General features: G+C 47.7%; 1 protein-coding gene and 2 long non-coding RNA genes across 7 annotated transcripts in view; 1 reads left to right on the top strand and 2 right to left on the bottom strand.

Moving 5' to 3' along the window:
* The window catches only part of LOC112968999, a 23,080-nt gene extending 12,083 nt beyond the window's left edge, over positions 1 to 10,997 (bottom strand). The window contains exons 1-4 of one of the 4 annotated variants that reach the window (XR_003254524.1): positions 7,428 to 10,997; positions 7,042 to 7,194; positions 6,628 to 6,727; positions 307 to 719 (exon numbers count right to left, since the gene is read on the bottom strand). This is a non-coding gene — a long non-coding RNA (uncharacterized LOC112968999). Of the gene's footprint in view, positions 1 to 306; positions 720 to 4,949; positions 6,728 to 7,041; positions 7,195 to 7,427 lie in introns of those variants that run through there. The other 3 variants (XR_003254522.1, XR_003254523.1, XR_003254521.1) reach the window with 3 other exon arrangements.
* LOC112969000 lies at positions 7 to 4,948 on the top strand. The gene is made up of 2 exons (XR_003254525.1): positions 7 to 299; positions 3,284 to 4,948. It is a non-coding gene; the product is annotated as an uncharacterized LOC112969000 (long non-coding RNA).
* A 388-nt stretch (positions 10,998 to 11,385) lies between the features above and the next one.
* Positions 11,386 to 17,321, bottom strand: part of PHB (prohibitin) — a 6,377-nt gene continuing 441 nt past the window's right edge. For both annotated transcript variants that reach the window (XM_026071816.1, XM_026071818.1), the window contains exons 2-7: positions 17,124 to 17,249; positions 16,553 to 16,714; positions 15,648 to 15,790; positions 14,868 to 14,984; positions 13,572 to 13,667; positions 11,386 to 12,562 (exon numbers count right to left, since the gene is read on the bottom strand). In XM_026071816.1, the coding sequence (XP_025927601.1) occupies positions 12,350 to 12,562; positions 13,572 to 13,667; positions 14,868 to 14,984; positions 15,648 to 15,790; positions 16,553 to 16,714; positions 17,124 to 17,211 (819 nt within the window). In that variant the 5' untranslated portion in view covers positions 17,212 to 17,249 and the 3' untranslated portion in view covers positions 11,386 to 12,349. The remainder of the gene's footprint in view (positions 12,563 to 13,571; positions 13,668 to 14,867; positions 14,985 to 15,647; positions 15,791 to 16,552; positions 16,715 to 17,123; positions 17,250 to 17,321) is intronic.

Raw genomic sequence — 17,321 nt, 5'->3', positions numbered from 1 at the left:
GCGGGGCTCCCTCAGCGCGGCCGACCGTTACTCCGCCGCGCTAATTAGGGAGGCCGCCCTAATTGCAGTCAGCTGAGCCGGGCAAGCTGTGGCGGGGCGCTCCGCCGCGCTGCGGCTAACACCGGCCCACGCCTCGCTCCGTGCCTCCCCTCGCCGGCCCCTGGTGCCGGGCCTGGTCCTGTCCTGTCCTGCCGCCGGCGGAATAACGGCCGTAACGGCCGGCGCCAGGCCTCGCGGCCCGGAGCAGCGGGGATAACGGCTGCGGCCGGCGTGTCGCTGCGCTGCCCCTCCGGAGCCAGGTAAGACCTCGAGAAAGGCCCGATCAGCCTCGCAATCGCCGCGGGAGTCGGTCGCTTCTGTTATGTTGTGCCAAACCCCAGCTCTCACTTGTTCAAACTTCCTTCTCCCCCTGAAATGCTAATAACTACTTAGCTCTGGCCTGTGGTTTCGTGCTTACACCCACCTGCAGGGCCCGGGCCTGATGTGTGAGAAGGGAGAGCTGACAAGAAGTTAAAAATGGGTTTTTGCTGGCCAAGCTCAGCATCGGTGGCGGGTAGGGGGCTTGTAAAAGGGTGTGGGGTGGGTCAGGGCTGCTTCTCTCCAGGCCGGCAGCAGTACCACCTCTCCTAGGAAGCTGCAAAGCCTACTCCGTAGCCTTGAAAACCACTGCTGAGCGCTGTGTAGGAGGGAAGAGCACTGCTGTGGTTTAGGTTTGGCGGCTGTAAAAGAATTAACAAGAGTAGCAGAAACAGGAAAAGGGGGAAGGGCACCAGCCCTGTTCTTTAGCGGTATCTGCTGCCCAGGGACTTCAGGAATCTGTTCTTGTGCCACACCGCTTTGGCTCCCTCCTCTCAGACTCATGTTGCTGCCCTGGCCCCCCTTTCTTGTCCTTAGTCCACAACCCCTTCTTTGCTTCTGGTTTGTTTCTTCATCTGCTGCTGTGTTTGCTGCAGATGGCCTCTTAACGTTGGAGGGTACTTGGTTTGAGGTTCTGCAAAAAATCCAACCCCCTCCCCCTGCAAACTACCTGCAAATTTATTTGCCCTGCTGTTGATTACTGAACATAAAACCCAGAGTTGAGCTCCCTGTGCAGAGTGAGGATTGGGACTGGCAGAGGTCACTGTCAAATAAAAGGGGTAGTGTAGGCCAGGGGAACCCCATGGGGGGATCAGAACAATGTTGCCAGCTTTCTTCCTTGCCCCAGCAACCCCTGCTGTGGGGGCATGGGAAAGGAGCAGAGCACAGTGCACTTTGCTCTGACCAGCCCCATGGGAGCTATTACTAGCTGGTCCAGTTCAGAGCAGGCCCCAGGCTGTTCTCTGCTGGGACTATGTATAGCTGGAGGGGGAAGGGGCAGCCTGGGGAGACGCTGGGTCCTGAGAGAATCATCACTGCTCCACCTCAGCTCGCCACCCTCATGCAGTGCAGCTTCTTGAGAAAAATGGAAAGAGARGATGTCAGGGGATGTGGTGCTGCTGTTGGTTAACTGTGTATATTCATGTGGGAAATTCAGCTACACAGCATCCCTCAGCTTTAGAAGCTGAGACTTGAGGAGGGCAGGGGAAAAAAATGCTGGGGACCTTTTTCTTGGAAGGTGAATGAATGAGACAACGATGAGTGACAGATCCCCTCTTCCAAATGTGGGATTTTAGCAGAGACAGCTGAGGGGACACTGGAAAGCAATGGACACCCTTGTCCAGAGGAGCACAGATAACTAGTGAAAGCTATCAGCTATTTCAGCACCTGCACACAGGCAGCAGCCACTGCTGGTATCTGTCCTTGGGATAAGAGTAGGCTGGTGCCTTGATCCCTTCCTCCAGCATGTGAGGAGAGCATTTAGTCTCCTGGTCTGTTTTGCTGTTCTCTCTTTTCTGATGCTGTGCCTGTCACTTTCTCATGTGGCTTCCTTACCCTGAGCTTGTGGCATGAGATCCYGTCATCCTGAAATGGCAACTGGAAGATAGAAGGGGCCTTGTCTGTGAAAGGTACTCAATGTGCTCAGCTTCAGATGATGTCAGTGAGAGTGATTTTTCCTCCCTGCAAATACAAGCTGTGCAGAGGATAAAAGGAAATACTAAGTCCCACTTTCTCAGTGGATAGCAGGACTCTGCAGGGAGAGAAGAAAAAAGGGGACCAAGTGCAAATATCCTTGGAATCTGAAGGCCTTCTAACATGATGAAACCAAAGTGTGGTCCTGCTGTGGCCCATCAGTGTCAGTAGTGGCTTAGGGAAGAGGCCGTTGCGGAGGAGTGTGACTCTTCCTAGTCTCCCTGTGTGGTTTGGCTCCTGAATGCGCAGATCACCCTGCAGTCGTGCACTTTCTTCCCTGGCTGCTTGGCTAATGGAGGGTGACAGCTCCTCATGCCGGCTCCCAGGGAGGAATCCAGCTGAGAGGCTGGCTATGGCACTCAGCCCTGTTCCCACAAGGGAGCCTGCTTCACCTATTTACATCCCTCTCTTTGATCTAGCTTTTGACATGAAAAGACATGTCAGCCAGGTAGAGGGAAACAAACAAAATGCAGCAACAGCTCCCCATCTCTGCTTGCACATGATCTGCTCCCTAGCACGCACCTGCCTCACAGCCACAGATCCTTATCACCCCTCTGATTTCCTTGCTGTCATCTCTGCTTTCCTTTCACTGCTGTATAACTTCTAGAAGCAACTTCCTGCATCTTGTTGCCTGCTCAGTAAGATCCTGTGGCATCTTGACCCCCTCTCCCTGGCAATCCCCTTGTCTCTGAAGTATAACCAGTATGGGAAATGCCCACATGCTTTCTCCTCATTGCATGCAGTGCATGCAATGCACTAAATTAAATAATTTAATTATAAATATCTTCAGTTTCAGCAAGCAGCTGTTGCAGCTCACTCCAGAGGTCTCTRTGCACCTCTCTGGAAACAGGATCTTTTTCTGCAGAGCAGCTTAGGACGTTTCAGGGTGAAAAGTACAATAAAAGTATGAGAGTCTTCTGGGCCAGGGGCCCAGCAGACACTAGGATACAACATTACTTAGCTTTTTTTACTGGAGGAATAGATATTCTAAACTTGCTGAGAAAGCGAATTTAACATAGAGTATTGCCGAGGTGCAGCTAGCTCTGTGGTGGGGGTAACCACTAGCACCAGCTGCAGAACAGTGTGGGAAGGGGAAAATCAAAGAGAAATGAGCTCTCACTTCTATCAGCAGTTAATTTTCTTGTGGCATGGGCAGGGTTCTTGTGTTTGTGAAGCTGGGCATTCCTGAGTGATCCCTGAGCTGTCTTTTCTGGCTATTTTATGTGGCTTTCAGGTAGCAAACCTAGGCTGGAATCCTCTAGTTTGGAAGATGTCTGCCCAGTCTGAGGGCTGCAGTCCTACGTGAACTGTGCTGCTGTGGAATGGGACACAGTTTACAAGAGTTCTCTGCAAGAATGATTCTCTGCTGTCAACAAGGATCATCTGAATTCCTGCTCTGATGATTTCCTGGGAAACTCTTGACACCCAGTGAGCCAGATTAGAGCCAAGTGACTCAAGAAAATGCATTTCGGGAGGAGAATGAGAGCAAGATCTCTGTGCACAAGATCTTGTGGGTGCCTAGTGATAGGTTGGGAAGAGAGTAGTGTCCATGTACATATGTAGTCCAGGCAGAATAGAAACAGCTTCTTGGGTTGGCCATCTGAGTCCACAGCACTTTGAAAGGTTTTTTCTGGCAACTGGCTTCAGGGTCATCAGCTTGCATAGGGCTTAACTAAAGCGGTCATCAAGGAACTGCTGTCCTTCCTGTTCTGAAAAAGGTTCCTCTTCTAGCCCTTTCTTTCCCCACAGCCAACAAGAAGATGGGCTCCCTTCTTGCTGTCCTACATGTGTCCTCCCACTCTGCACCAGAGCAGGTTGGCAGTGAGAGGTGACTCTTCGTGGCTTGTTGATGCTGGTGACAGGGATGGCATGAAGCAGGTCCAGGTGAAACAGCACTAGCCCTTCTCTGCATGCTTGATGTTTTGCTGAGGCTGCCATGACATAACAGTTCTGCATTGGGAACAGCCAGAACCATGTGTGACTTCTCACCGAGGAGCYTGTGAGAGTACGGTTGCAATCGGGACTCTTTGCTCTTCCCCAAGGGAGAAGGGCCCTTGGAGCATGGTGCTATGCAGGGACACTGCAAAGAAAGTCCCTGCCCCAGTCAGGAAAACAAACAAGGATGAGAAAAACTGAGACACAGACAGGAGTGCTGACACCTTGCTGACCACATCTGCAACCCAACCAGTTGACACTCAGACCAATGCTTTATCTGTTATGCATCCTGCTATGTCCTACAGGATTCAGGGTCCTCTCAAGCAATGGGAAAGGAAGCAAAAGGAAAACAAAGGGCTTTTCCTGCTAACCCTTGTCACAGGAAGCCCTATACTGTCTGAGGGAACCACCACCACTGAATGGAGAGGAGCTGGGTTTGAGACTGTACGAGAGCAGAGTAGAAGTTCAAGCAGAGGAAGTTCCTGTTCCCATTCTCTCTTCTCCTTTACTAGTCCACTGTAAGGCTACAATTAAAGATTAACTACCTCCAAATACTGTAATATTGCAGTTTACACCCACCAACATCTCCTCCTGAGCAGCAGGATGTAGGCAAAGTTGACAGGCAACAAACAAGCATCTGAGAAGCAGAAAGCAGACTGAGGTAACAGTAGCCTTAACTCTGCCCTTCCAAGAAGACACACTCAACCCTCCTTGACATATTTTAACACTTCAAGCATCTCGATGCTGAGGGGCTCTTCAGGGACACAGCATTGACAGCTGGATGTTAGTGCCTTGTGCATTAAAGACTCAGGCAAGGCAGCAGCAGCCTTGTGTAATACAGCAAAAACTGACAGATCCATGCATAACTTTCTTCGGGGTGCTTGTGGCAGGGTGGTAACATGATTGTATTATCAGAACCATCTGCATCAGCCTCCACATAAAATCATTCCACAGAAATCAAGAAGTTGCCTTTGTTTCGTGCCTTTTTTTTTAATTGCAAAGTAAAATACAGATTCTGGGCTATGGCAGTTGAATAAGAGCAGGGTGGGAGTGAGGGAAACTCACAGAATTGGGCTTTTACTCTATTTGCTGCCTGATTCATCAGCTTTGGCTTATGCTGTAATCTCAGGTGCTCTCCTCAGTGGATTGTCTACAAAGGGGAGGTTTTAACATTGTGCTGGGATAACTCAAACGGAAACATCACCATAGCATTCCCTGGGGACATTGCTATTCCTGTGTTAAGAGTACTTCTGCTCAGATCAGTATCAACCTCTACCAAAGCAGGGCAAGCAGAGGTCCTTATATCTTGGCTGGAGTCTCCCGGTGAGGAACAAACTGGTTTAACTGGAGTTTTTTCCATTCACACCCAGCATAGCTTTTTGTGTAGAAACTTCCCTCTGAGTTTGAAAAGCACATGGGAAAAGTCATGTTTGAGAGGAAGATGCTTTAGGTGACAGAAATATAAAGCCTCAACAGAGCCTTATTTACCAGCTTTGCAGAAATGGCATTATGAGACTCATCCCCATGAAAGACATGTTTGAGTTATTGTCTCCAGGATAAACTCACCTTGCTCAGGCTTAACCCATGCTTCCTTCCTGTTCTTGCCTCTGTTGCACACAGGAGTATTTTTAACCTACTGCTTTGGAGGCATCCTGCACGCATGCTTTCCTAGCCTCCTCCTGCCCTTCCTGCCTTGCTGCCCCTTTCCCCCCAGCTGCACAGTAGGTGAACACTCATCTTGCAACAGGCATCTCCCACTGCTTCCATGTTCTGCAGTGCCCTCCAGTTCGGTTTGGGACACTCAGTTTTCCCATGCTCAGTTACAGCTTTGGCTTGTCAAAGATCAAGGTTAGCTCACTGCAGATTTTTTATCTGCTCCAGATCAACATTGTGTGCAGATCCAGTGCATGGAGCCTTAACACTGGTTTTACACCAGCAGTTGAGCTCAGCCTTGGAAGAAGGCCAGGGTTTGGGACTTGGTTATGGGCCCTGCTCTATGTACTTCTAATTTATCAGAGTGTCGTTTCACTGCCACAGTGACGTGCAAGAGTCCTGTCCTGGCTGTGCAGAGAGGCAGTAATGATGCTTCCCTTGCAGTGTGCTGCAGAACATTGCACATTCACACAAATCTGAGTTTGATACCATTACCTCTCATTATAATGTCTGCTTAAAGAGTTGGCCCTCATTGCAAAGACAGTTAAGTTACTGGCCACGCTTTGAACTGTTAACTGTGCTGATGCTTTTTACTCAAGTGGGATGGATCCTGTGGGAGCTTTGCAGTCTCTCTAGTTCTTCACATTTCTGGGGAAGTGTTCAGCAAGAAATAGATGCCTACTCTGCCAGGTCCCTTCTCCACAGATTTGTTTTTTGTTGCTTTTTATGGGTAGGGAAAGTGAACCCAGCATAGCTGTGGTGAGCATGTGGTTAAAAGAAGTATCCATTGTATTTTTCTAAAGACATCAGATGCTTCATCTCTGGAAGTTTGTTCTGCATCTCCTAGCTGGGGTATACCTATGTCCCCCATCACTCACCCTGCTACCCCTCCACCTGCGACAGTCATTCCCTGTTTTACCAAGTAGAAAACCAAAGCACAGAGTCAATTATCTCTTGAGTAAACCTGACCCATCTCTGAGATTTACTTACACTAGTGTAAGTCAGGACTTGCTGGACTGAAATCAACTGAGTTCTGGTGATGGAAAACAGGCATGTGAGGAACGTCTCAGCCTCCAGTGCTGCTTAGTGCCTGACAAAGAATAATTAAACTGAATTTGGCCCTAAGAAGTGCTAGTCCTCAGATGTTCCCCTTCTCCCAGCCCAGCTGAGCTCCAGCCTAGCTTAGGATGTTATTAACTTTCTATCCACTTCCACAAGTGCTTTTTTTCCCCCCTCACCTCTGCATTTCAGGACAGAGACATTGTCTGCTCAATCCACTTGGATATAAACAGCACAAAGGAAGCAATAAGGAAACTCCTCCCTATCCCTTGCTCTAACCACCTCAGACATGCTGCCAGCTTGCTGCAGGGTACAAATTATCACAAATTCAGGGAGCTTCCTTACCTGGAGAGGCTTCAGCTCTGGTACATCAGCAACTGTCGGGGACCAGATGTGTATTTCTATGCAACAGTCATGCTGCAAATTACAGCTGCTCCAAAGTGCCTGTCCATACAGTTGCTTTCAGTCTCCTCTTCACAAACCAGGTAGGCTGGTTATCTATTAGAAAGGGAGAGAGAGAGCGAGAGAGAGGGTGAACACACAGAGGAAATCAGGCAGTTTCCTGTTTGTTTATCATGAACAAAAGCTTGTTTGGCTGGTCTGAATGTTACTAGCAGGCTGGCCCAGCTGCTGTGGGTAGTGCAAAGCTGAGCTTTTCCACTAGCATGAATGAAAGGAGAAGCAGCAAGGCAAAATCTTCCTGGGAAAGGAAAAAAAAAAAAAAAACCCACCTCCTGGGGACTGCAGCCAAGACGGAGTGGTGGGCAGGGTGTTTTCACCTCCACTTGTAGAGCTTTGATGTGTGAAGGTGGCAACTAACTGCTGCTCTTTGGTCTTCTGGCAGCTCTTTACAGCAGAGCGGTGCTGACTGTTAGACCGGTGTCATGCCAGACTGTGCTTTTTCTTCCTTGCCTGAGGACTGCGTGCTTTCGTATTTGTTCTTGTCCGCTCCTTGCATCCTCTGCCAAGGGTAGGGTGACCTCCCTGATCACCTKTCCCCACAGGGAGGCTGAGGGACACCCTTTGGTCCCCATCACATCCCCTGGCAGCAGAGAGCAGAATTGCTGCTGCCATCTGGTGGGAGAGCAGCCTGGCCTGCTGGCTTCATCTGCTCTTTGACTTTTATTCATTTTGCCCTCTGAGAAAGGTGTTGGCCTCTTTCCAGATGAAGATCTTGGCTAAGATAGCTGGCTGTGGTTAGCAGCAAAGCTACAGACTCCATCAATGACACACAAAACACCCCCTGCCCCCAAGCCCGATGCTAAACTTAACAATCTGTTGGAAAATAGAAAAATCAGGAGTGCCTGTTGTGATGCTGATGCAAGTCAGGGTCCATATAGCTTTGGGGAGGAAAAGCCTTATAGAAAGAAATTTCTTTCTGACTAGTGAACACTCAGGCAGAGATCTGGGGCAAATCCTTTTGAGTAACTTTTTGGGCCCTTTCAGCTGGGTTGCCTAAGGAAGTGCATGCTTTCTCCAGCTTGCTAGCACGTCCCAGCCTTGCTGGGGAAGCAGTGGCTTTATGCATCATGCTGTGCCTGTCCTTACTCCAGAGAAAGCCAACTTCAAACTAATGGATGGGGGAGTCAAATGTACTGAGTTCAAAGTGTTTTGGCAAATAGGTGGCCAAAACGAGGAAAAATTGACCACAGAAAGCATTCCCCCTCCCCAAAACAAAAGTTTCTCACATGGCTGTGATCCCTGCTAAACATCAGAAAGCCCACACAGCAAAGAACTGTTGTTACTTGCCTAACTGCAGGAAATGCTTCAGTCAGAGCTTATGTCATTCTAGACAGTGGGAATCCAGGCTTGAGAGCCAAACCACAGGCCCACTGGCTTTTCTGTTCACAGAAACTAACCCAAAGTTTCTCTACCTCCTTTCAAATAGCATCATCCAGCTAGTTCCCACCTGTGATCATGGCTTACCTTGAGCTGAAGTATGCATCTATCTCACCGGAAAGACATGGCACATGGTGGTCATGGAGTACTCCATCCTTGTGGCCAGTGGTTGCTCCACCAGGCATGGTGAGGTAAAGTGGGAGATCYGCTGTTTTTGGAGCATCTGTCCAGCACCTCTTTAAGCATGAGCCCCCCAAATCAGGTAGCACTTGCAATAGCTGTGCCCTGCAGCTGGGAGCTGGTCCTGGCTAGGCCAGCAGAGCAGCAGAAGATGGTCTCAGGACTGACTCCAAGTGGATCAAGTGGCTTATGCAGGGTCTCTGGCAAGGTAAAGACCCACGGTAACAAAATACCTCTTTGCCCTCAGTACAAACTACATGCCTTGACCTTCTCTCTTGTCTCTCCACCCCAGGTGGGGGCTCTTTCATGAGAAAGTTTTTCTTACTGGATTATTAAGAGCAACAAGGTTAGAAAATGCCAGACAGGGAGGGTGGGGACGTCTTATTTGTTAGAGCAGCCAGGGCAGCCTGCCTTCATGTTACCCAAGCCTGAAGCTCTTTCTATTGCCCTGACAAGCACAGCACTGAGAACAAGAGCTCACACCCTGCCAACACCTCCCAAATACTCTGAGGGAAGGGCCAGCATCCCGGGAAGCAGAGACAGTTCAACTTTTGGCTCTCTTCAGTCCAACTTTGGTCAGGAATGCCAGGGATGCTGATCCTTGGCTATGCAATCTTGACTTTTTTTTCCCCTCCAAACCAAGGAGTTGGACAGCACCTGACACAGTTGATAGAGGACACCTGGTAGTGGCAGTGCTCGCTCACCGCTGCGTAGCTCTCAGAGCAGCGGCCATCCAGCAAGTGAAAGGCTCTGCATTTCCTCACCCAGTATCCTGGTGTAGCCCACACAAAATCAGCTCCTGATTTTAAGGTCACTGTTCTCCATCTGGAGCCAGATGGGTAGAGGGTCCACATGGTCTGCAAGGCTGAAGGGCAGCTATAAACACAGTATAAACAACAGGTTCAGCTAGCATGCACCAACACAGCTACAGCTTCAAGAGCAGCTTTGAAGTTTGATGAGTTCATGGCAGCTTTAGGCATTAAGCGAGGCAGAGCAAGGGTAATGGTGCAGTTAACGGCTAGGGAACATTTGTGAAAAGAATTACACCCAAAAGCAAAGGAAATGGTGATTAATCAGACTCAGGGGCCACCGTTAGAGCCTTCAGACACCTTCTCCAGAGAGGCTAAGAGCAAAAGCAGCAGGAAACGCTCCACACTCCACTGAAAACACAAAACTGGAGGCAGAAGTAATGCAGAGCTACAGAAGCTGAGAAGGGATTTCAGACCCACTGTTTTGAGCCCAACACCTGGCGCATGAAACTCAACAGAGAAATGCAGGAAACACTAAGGGGCTTTAAAAGGAACCTTGGGAGAAAAGTGGAAGCTTCCTTAAAACAGTGTCTGAAGCAATAAACTAGAAGAATAAAGAAAAGAGCACTGTAGAGGGAAGAGGTCTGGAAGTTATTTGGGAGTTATGGACCTGACTGCTCAGCTGCTTAAAATACTTTGCAAGCTCAGGCACCTCATCACTGCAAGTGCATATCCTGCCCAGAAAAAAAAGCAGGCAAGTTTTTCCTCTCCATTTTGCCAGAGGCTAGGACAACAACCCAAAGTGGCTGTGTGGCGACAAAATGAGCYCACCACTTACAGAAATCTTCCCAGGGGTTCGACATCCTCAGGGTGGCGATGACATCCACCGAAGGCTGCATTGCTGAGGAATAGCAGACGCTCTATGAGCATCCTATTTGCAGGATGGGGGTAATGGTGTGCCAGGCTAGTACAATGCCTGCTGACAGCCAGTGGTAGGTTTGAAGTTCACCATAGGTGGTGTCTGGTAAATACACTCCCTTTTTGATGCAACACCATGCTGCTGGAAAGAAAACAGCAGCCCTGGAAAATGTACGTACCTGCAGTAAATGACAGCTCAAACTGTGCAGGGAAAGAAATTAAAAGTCGTCTGGCTGTAAGTGCCTGCTGAGTGTATTCTGGCTTTGTGCAGGTGAAGAAAGCCAAAGAGCACTTGGGAAGTGAAGTGACCGAGCCAACGCTCCCATGCATGTCATCTGTAGATCAGAAATAAAAACCTGTTCAGCCCCAGAGCTTTGTTTGTCCTGAAGGTACCGCAACATATTCACAGCCTGACTTGAAGTCCAGCAAACAAGAAGGAACTGGGATTTAGCTCCACTGTGGAGGCGTGGTCCATTTGTAGGGACAATCTTATATGAGGCTGGAGTAGAAGCTACAGAGAACAAGGCCTCCTCCATGGCCAGCAGCTCAAAGGTGCTGTATCTATGCATATAAATGCACATATACATGGGCTAGGCTTTACAGTTCTCTTTCTCATTTAAGGATAGAAAAACAGGAGTAGAAGAACAGAGGGACTTGCCTGGGCCCAATCGGAGCAGAATTCAGCTAGAGGCTCAGGCTTTGGATCTTGAGGTCTGTCCAGGCAACATCCTACCTTCTCTCTTTGAGCAGTTCTGCTTGTGCCTCTGCTGTGGGAGCCTTGGAAGAGAAATCTCACAACCTCAAGGTATTCTCAGCCTTACATTGTTGCAAGTTAGAAATTCAGCCTAAGACAATTGTATTTCAAGGTTTAAGCTGTTTAGAGCAAGACTATTTGCTTGTGCTAAGTGACTTTTATGAAAATAATCTAGCACAAGCATGAGGTGTCTTGCTCCATTGGCCCAACCTTCATTTTTCTGAGGTATCAAAAACCACACTACTAGGCTTGGGACCATGGCATTTATTGAAGGCTAGTTATACACTCACCCGTCACATCCTCCTTGCAATTCAGATTCCCTAAATAAAAAGAGCACTGATGTAACAGAGAATTCAGCCCACCTCAGACTGCCTGAGCCACAGAGCATTCAGTCAGCCCTTCTTTGTCCGAGGCACCATTTGGAATAGACCAGCTGCCACATTTACCGACCTTGGTAAAAGAACCAACGAACAGGGCAAGTGACAGCAAACAGAACAGTGTGCRGCAAAAGGCAGAGAGAAGTGGAGATGTCTCACTTCTAGCACAGGTGAGAATTATTTCCTGCAGGGAAAGCATCTTCTCCTCCATCTAGTGCTTAAGGTGGATCTCTGCTATTCTCACCCCCAGCCACAATCCACTCAATCTGCACCTTGTGCTAACAGTGCCATGGTTCACACAGGCACAGCAGAGCCACTAACCTAACAACCGAGATGTCCTCTTACTCTTAAGCTGACACCTGGAGAAACACTGGCTTGACTGAAGGAGAAAGAGCCCTGAGCATCCCTGTTCCGTAGTCCAGGACATGCAAGTCTGTAACACCCCTGACTCAAACAGCCTAAAGGCACTGATGCATCACTGTGAAACTTGATTGATTCAGCACTCTTGTGGTCAGGAAGTCTCCTGGGGTACTTGTTCATCCCAGAAGTCAAGAGATGAAAACACTCCCCAGCTTTGCTCCTGCTGCTCAAACTGCCTGGAAAGGGGCAATTCTCACACCTAGCTTAATGGTCACTGGAGCCACTGCTCTGACCGTACATGGGAGGAATGAAGGTTTGTTGTCAAGAGTGTTCAATTTTATTTGATTAAGAACTCAAAAGGGGTTGCATTTTAATTTCCTCTCTTTTACCCAATCAGGAAATTGCAATGATTCTTTTGGAAAGGGCTGATCTGGTAGGTAGAAGTGATCAGGTTAGCTATGGCTGCAGAGCCACATTCACTGTGGCAGCTGGAGGAGCACAGACTGTCCGGAGGGCAGGTAGGTGACATTGCGGGACCGTGAGAGCTGGTAAGCGATGTCTTCAGCTGCCTCCAGTTTGCGCAGCTCAATCAAGCCATCGCCTGCAGTGGCCAGCGAGTTGGCAATCAGCTCAGCTGCTTTTGAGTCTCCTTCAGCAGAGATGACAGCTGCTTTCTTCTGCTGCTCAGCCTGCAAGAGAACAAATGAGAAGGGGAATGAGCAACAGAGAAAACAAGAACAAAGCAGGAGAAGGAAGATGCTATTGTCACATGCAAAGGATAAATTCCCACTTCACCACAATACTGCCTTTTTTTTTTTCCCCCAGTAAGAAACTTAACAAGAGCTAAAATAGAAGGTGATTTTATTTTAAAGGTGTATTCTGTTTGACTGCTTTTTTTGCCCACTAGGGAGAAGAGGCTTAAAGTTCATGTTAAAATTGTCTCATCAGTCTTAACCTCATGAAACATTAACCCATCTATGGGCACTCCTGGTGGAAAATTGCCTAAGAAAGATTTGAGATCTTCCTCAGAGGTGTTAAAACCAGGTTAGATAAACTCTTCTACTATTTAATCATCCTGGTCGTTTACAAGCATCTTACTGCCTCCACTAGATTAATTTTGGGTACAGTTTCAGGCTCTGGCAATCACAAAAGGCTTGTGTTCTCAGCTGTACTGGGGAACTTTTACATAAAATTTTTTCTGTGAATGCTCAGGCTCCTCACTGAGATCCTGGATTGATCTGATATCATGTGGTCTCGCATGCAGTTAATAATACTGCTAGGACACAGGCCCCCATGCCTGTGATATCAAACACCACTGAAGGCTTCAGCAACCCTCTCAAAATCCTCAAACAGCAGGATCATTTGGGTTGCAAATCTCAACCTCAAACCCCATTTCTAAATGACACTTCCTCCTGAGTGCTGTTTCCTCCCTCCTTCTCCATGCGCACATTTCTGTTCAGCAGCTCTGGTAAGAATGTGACAGAGCATTAAAAAAACCCAAACCAAACAACCTCCCCCTCCCCAAACCCACAGAAACTTAGGCTTTATCTATCCAACAATCATGTGCCAGAGCCATACTGCGAGCACTATATCACCATTATGACCCCAAGTGACATTTGAAATGTTCACTCTAGCTAGAGTGGGAAGAATATACTGGGAACTGTTTCCAAGTCAAAGTCTCGCCTCAGGACAAGATACCTTTTCCACAATGAATCTGGCTCTCTCCGCTTCTTGCTGGGCCACTTGCTTCATTTCAACTGCCTCTGTGAACTCCTTGCCAAAGGTCAGATGGGTCTGTGGGACAGAAATTGGGCAACAAAGTCCGTAACACTGACAGTTTACAGCAGCATTGCCAAGAACCACACAGCTCCCATGTGGTAGGAAACCTTCCTGTATCAGTGGAACTGAAAGGGAGATGGAAAACTAGTATCCTTAAAAGAACTGAAGGGCAACAGGAACTAGGACAGGCAGGGCCTTTCCATCCTGTTTTGAAATGTCAGACCTACTGAAGGGAGACAACACAGGCACAACTCCAGTCCAGCAGAGAGGTAACACCAGTAACTTTGGAGAAGTACCACACGGTCCTTCCACCACAGCTTACTAAAGCACCCGGCAGAGGGAGCCCGCTCGCTCGCCTCTCCCCTCCCAGGCAGGGCAGCCTTCAGTGGGCAAAGCAATCCTAAACCTTTCACACTCAATTATGTACTTGTGCTCTCAGCCTGGACTGTTTGGACACCTGCAGGCTACTGGGATGTTGCAGGGGAAAGGCGAAGTTCCTTAAGGAGTGCGTTCAATAGAAAGCACCAGACACAAAGAGCCAAAACTCACATTTAGCAGAAACAAAGTCACCTTCCTGCAAAGACTTCCTATATTCTCAAACCCAAATGAAAGAGCTTTTTTCCCTTTCCTCTAAGCAGGCTTTCGAGGGAAAGCCCAGAAGAGAGAGAGTGGTGCATATACAAGCCAGATTACCAAAGATTTATTTTACAAAGCTTTAGGGGAGGAGGGAGGGAAGAACTCCCTCCTTGGACAGTCTTGGAACAAGACACAGCGAGGAAAAGACATACTTGTAGGAAATACACAGGACTCTGTCAAAGGTGTAGATGTTCACTAGCACTCCTCAGGCCAGATAATTTCCCCCTGTGTCTCAGAGTGCTTGTGGAACAGCAGGCTGCTCTCAAGCAATTTGCAGACTGATCCATCATCCAAAAAAAGCATTTGCTCCCTATTTTAACTACAAAAACCTACAATAGTGAGGTCAGTCAAGAAGACAATACAGCTGAGCCTTCAAGGGCTTTCTCAAGGTCACAAAAGGCCAGTGACAAAGCCTGACATACTGACTTAAGCTGTAACCACTAAATTACGTGCAACTCCAGACAAACAAACATTTCCCATATGTCTAAAATTCCATCTCCCTTTGGCCATCCGCAGGTTCTGTTCTCCACTACTCTTATCTGAGAAAAAAGAGAAAACCTGAAAAGGGAGAACTCTTACCAAGGACACATCATCTAGAATGAGGCCAAAGGTTGCTGCTCTCTCCGTGAGGTCTTCGCTCACTTGCCTTGAGACCAACTCTCTCTGAGTGATCAATTCTCCAGCATCAAAGCGAGCCTGATATTAGGATGGACAAAAAAAGAATAAAGCTTCCAGAAACAATAGATTTTTCATATCCTGCATGTCTTTGCATCTGTAAGCCCCAGACTTAATCCAATTTATCTCCCAAAGCTAGCAAACACTAAGCTACCTGTTCACTTGAACTAAGAGAAAGACGGAATGACTGCAAATTTAAGTGTGAGCTGGAAGGGAGGTTTCCCAGTGTATCTGGGCACCTAACATAAAAGCATATGAGCTGGACTGAAGTTGGTTAATGATTATTTGGCAGTCCCCTGGGGATGCTTCCAAAAATGGAGATCTTCAGTGAGTAAGTTGAAGTCTAAGAAAATATGAGAAGTGGGAATCCCAGTCTCTTGAGTGGGACTTCCATGCTGAAGGAAAAAGCTAGCAGCTGAGAACAGGTAACAAAGAAGCCTCTTGCCATCCTGACTTCATCCAACTTGAGCCTTAAGTCAAGCCAAGCCATCAGAATGGCAGAGAAACAAACAGTGTAACTACAATTATCAGCTTTTCCGGATAACGTTTTAGAGCCTGGGGGGTGGAAAGAGAAGCCTTAGTCTGGAACACTAGATATTCCAAGCTCTAGCAGGTCTCTCACTGCTAAAAAAGAAGGAAAGAAAGGTCCCAGGCAGAGCCCAGCAGCTGTTGTGCTGTCCTTACCACAACAGACTTCAGGATTTCAGTTGTGATTGAAGGCAAGACACGCTCATCATAGTCTTCTCCAATACTTGTGAAAATCCGGGGTAACTGGGCAGTCACTGGTCTAAACAAGATACGCAACGTGATGTTCACGTTCTGTAGATCTGGAGAGAGAAAGAGGCACAAGTTTAGTGGCGAACTGTGGGGACAAGAGATGTCCTGAAGTTGTCCTCTCCGTGGTAACTAAATGAGAAAGAACAAACCTTCAGGCTTCTCTTTGTCAGCAGAGACAAGTTATTACTGTCCCTTTCACCTAGGGATATAAATCCTTCTTACAGATAAGATTTAAGCTTCAGTTTGCTTCTGATGCAGGGAATTATTTGCCCTACTGTAGAGACAGAGATTTTGTGTTTAAAGGGATGACCTAATGAAGTGAACGAAGGGCCACTTACTCTGTTCTGTAACTAAAAAGTCAGATCAAACCATTCCTGACACAATGCCAGACTGGACTCAGCGCACATAGGATCACCATGTCCAGAAGACAAAACCCTTACTCGGTCATTTTCTGCAAGGTTAGAGATCATAAAAGTCATGACCGTAATAAAGCTTCTTCTCATGCCCCTGTCCACCCAACTGCTAACTATAAAGAAATCCAAAAGCAACATCAGAATAAGACACAGGACATAATCAGAGCACTTGGATCAAACACAGCCTTGCATGATATTCAGATGCATTGCTCTCTCCTCAGGGCTGATAAGCAGCTAAGTATCTTCTCTCTGCTGCCTGAGGCAGAGGCAAAGAACTCAACATCCTGCAGGCAAAGAACATCTCTGAGGCAAAGAAGTCAACATCACGCAGGTTGCTACAGCAGACGCATAYTCAAAGTAATGCTACTCTCCTATGGTTGCCTAGTCCAGAACACTTACCTTTGCTGCCAGTGATGACAGGAATGTTACGGGGGCGAGATCGACAGTCAAAAATGATCGGTTTCTGTACCCAAGGGATGAGGAAGTGGGTACCTTCTCCCACCACTGTATCCTGGACTCCGCGGAATCGGTCAAAGATAACAGCTCTGTGGCCTGCATCAACTAGAGAATAAAGCAGCATATAAGCAAGGTTTCACTAGTGCACCACCAAAACATTCTCCATGACAGATATCAACAGTCTGTCAGAGTTAATTAAGGCCTTTTGCTGCAGGAGACTGGTGAAATTAAGTAGATTGCTAGTAGCAACAGAGCAAAAGAACAAACTTGGCCACGACTCCAGACCTCTCAGTCTGCTTTCAAGAATAGCATCTTATTGACAGTTTCTAGTGAAGGGACTCTGCAATCCTCTTGCCTATCCAATGCAGAAGGTACACAAGTCAGTATAAACCAGCACAGCAGARTTTCATGTCTGTTTTCCCCTGATGCCATTAATAATAAAGGCACAGAGCAATAAAGACACTGATAAAAAGGATATAAAACAAACTGGAAACACTCTGCTTCTCACACTCACCGTTATAAAGAGCAGAATTGACAACTCCACCTGCAACAGCTAACCCCAAGCCAAACTTCCCAATGCTTTCAAACACCTTCGCGGCCATTTCCTACGTCCAGTTCTAACCCCTTTAGCGAATCCCTCCTGCAAAAAGTCCGCAAACTTGTTAAAAGTGCATTAAACCAGGAGGCCACGCGGTCCTGCGTCTGTGCCTAC

The sequence above is a fragment of the Apteryx rowi genome, unplaced genomic scaffold, assembly GCF_003343035.1.
Source record: "Apteryx rowi isolate R43461 unplaced genomic scaffold, aptRow1 scaffold_331, whole genome shotgun sequence".
In the NCBI taxonomy this organism is placed as follows: Eukaryota; Metazoa; Chordata; class Aves; order Apterygiformes; family Apterygidae; genus Apteryx; species Apteryx rowi.
This window is presented reverse-complemented; position numbering and strand designations above follow the sequence as displayed.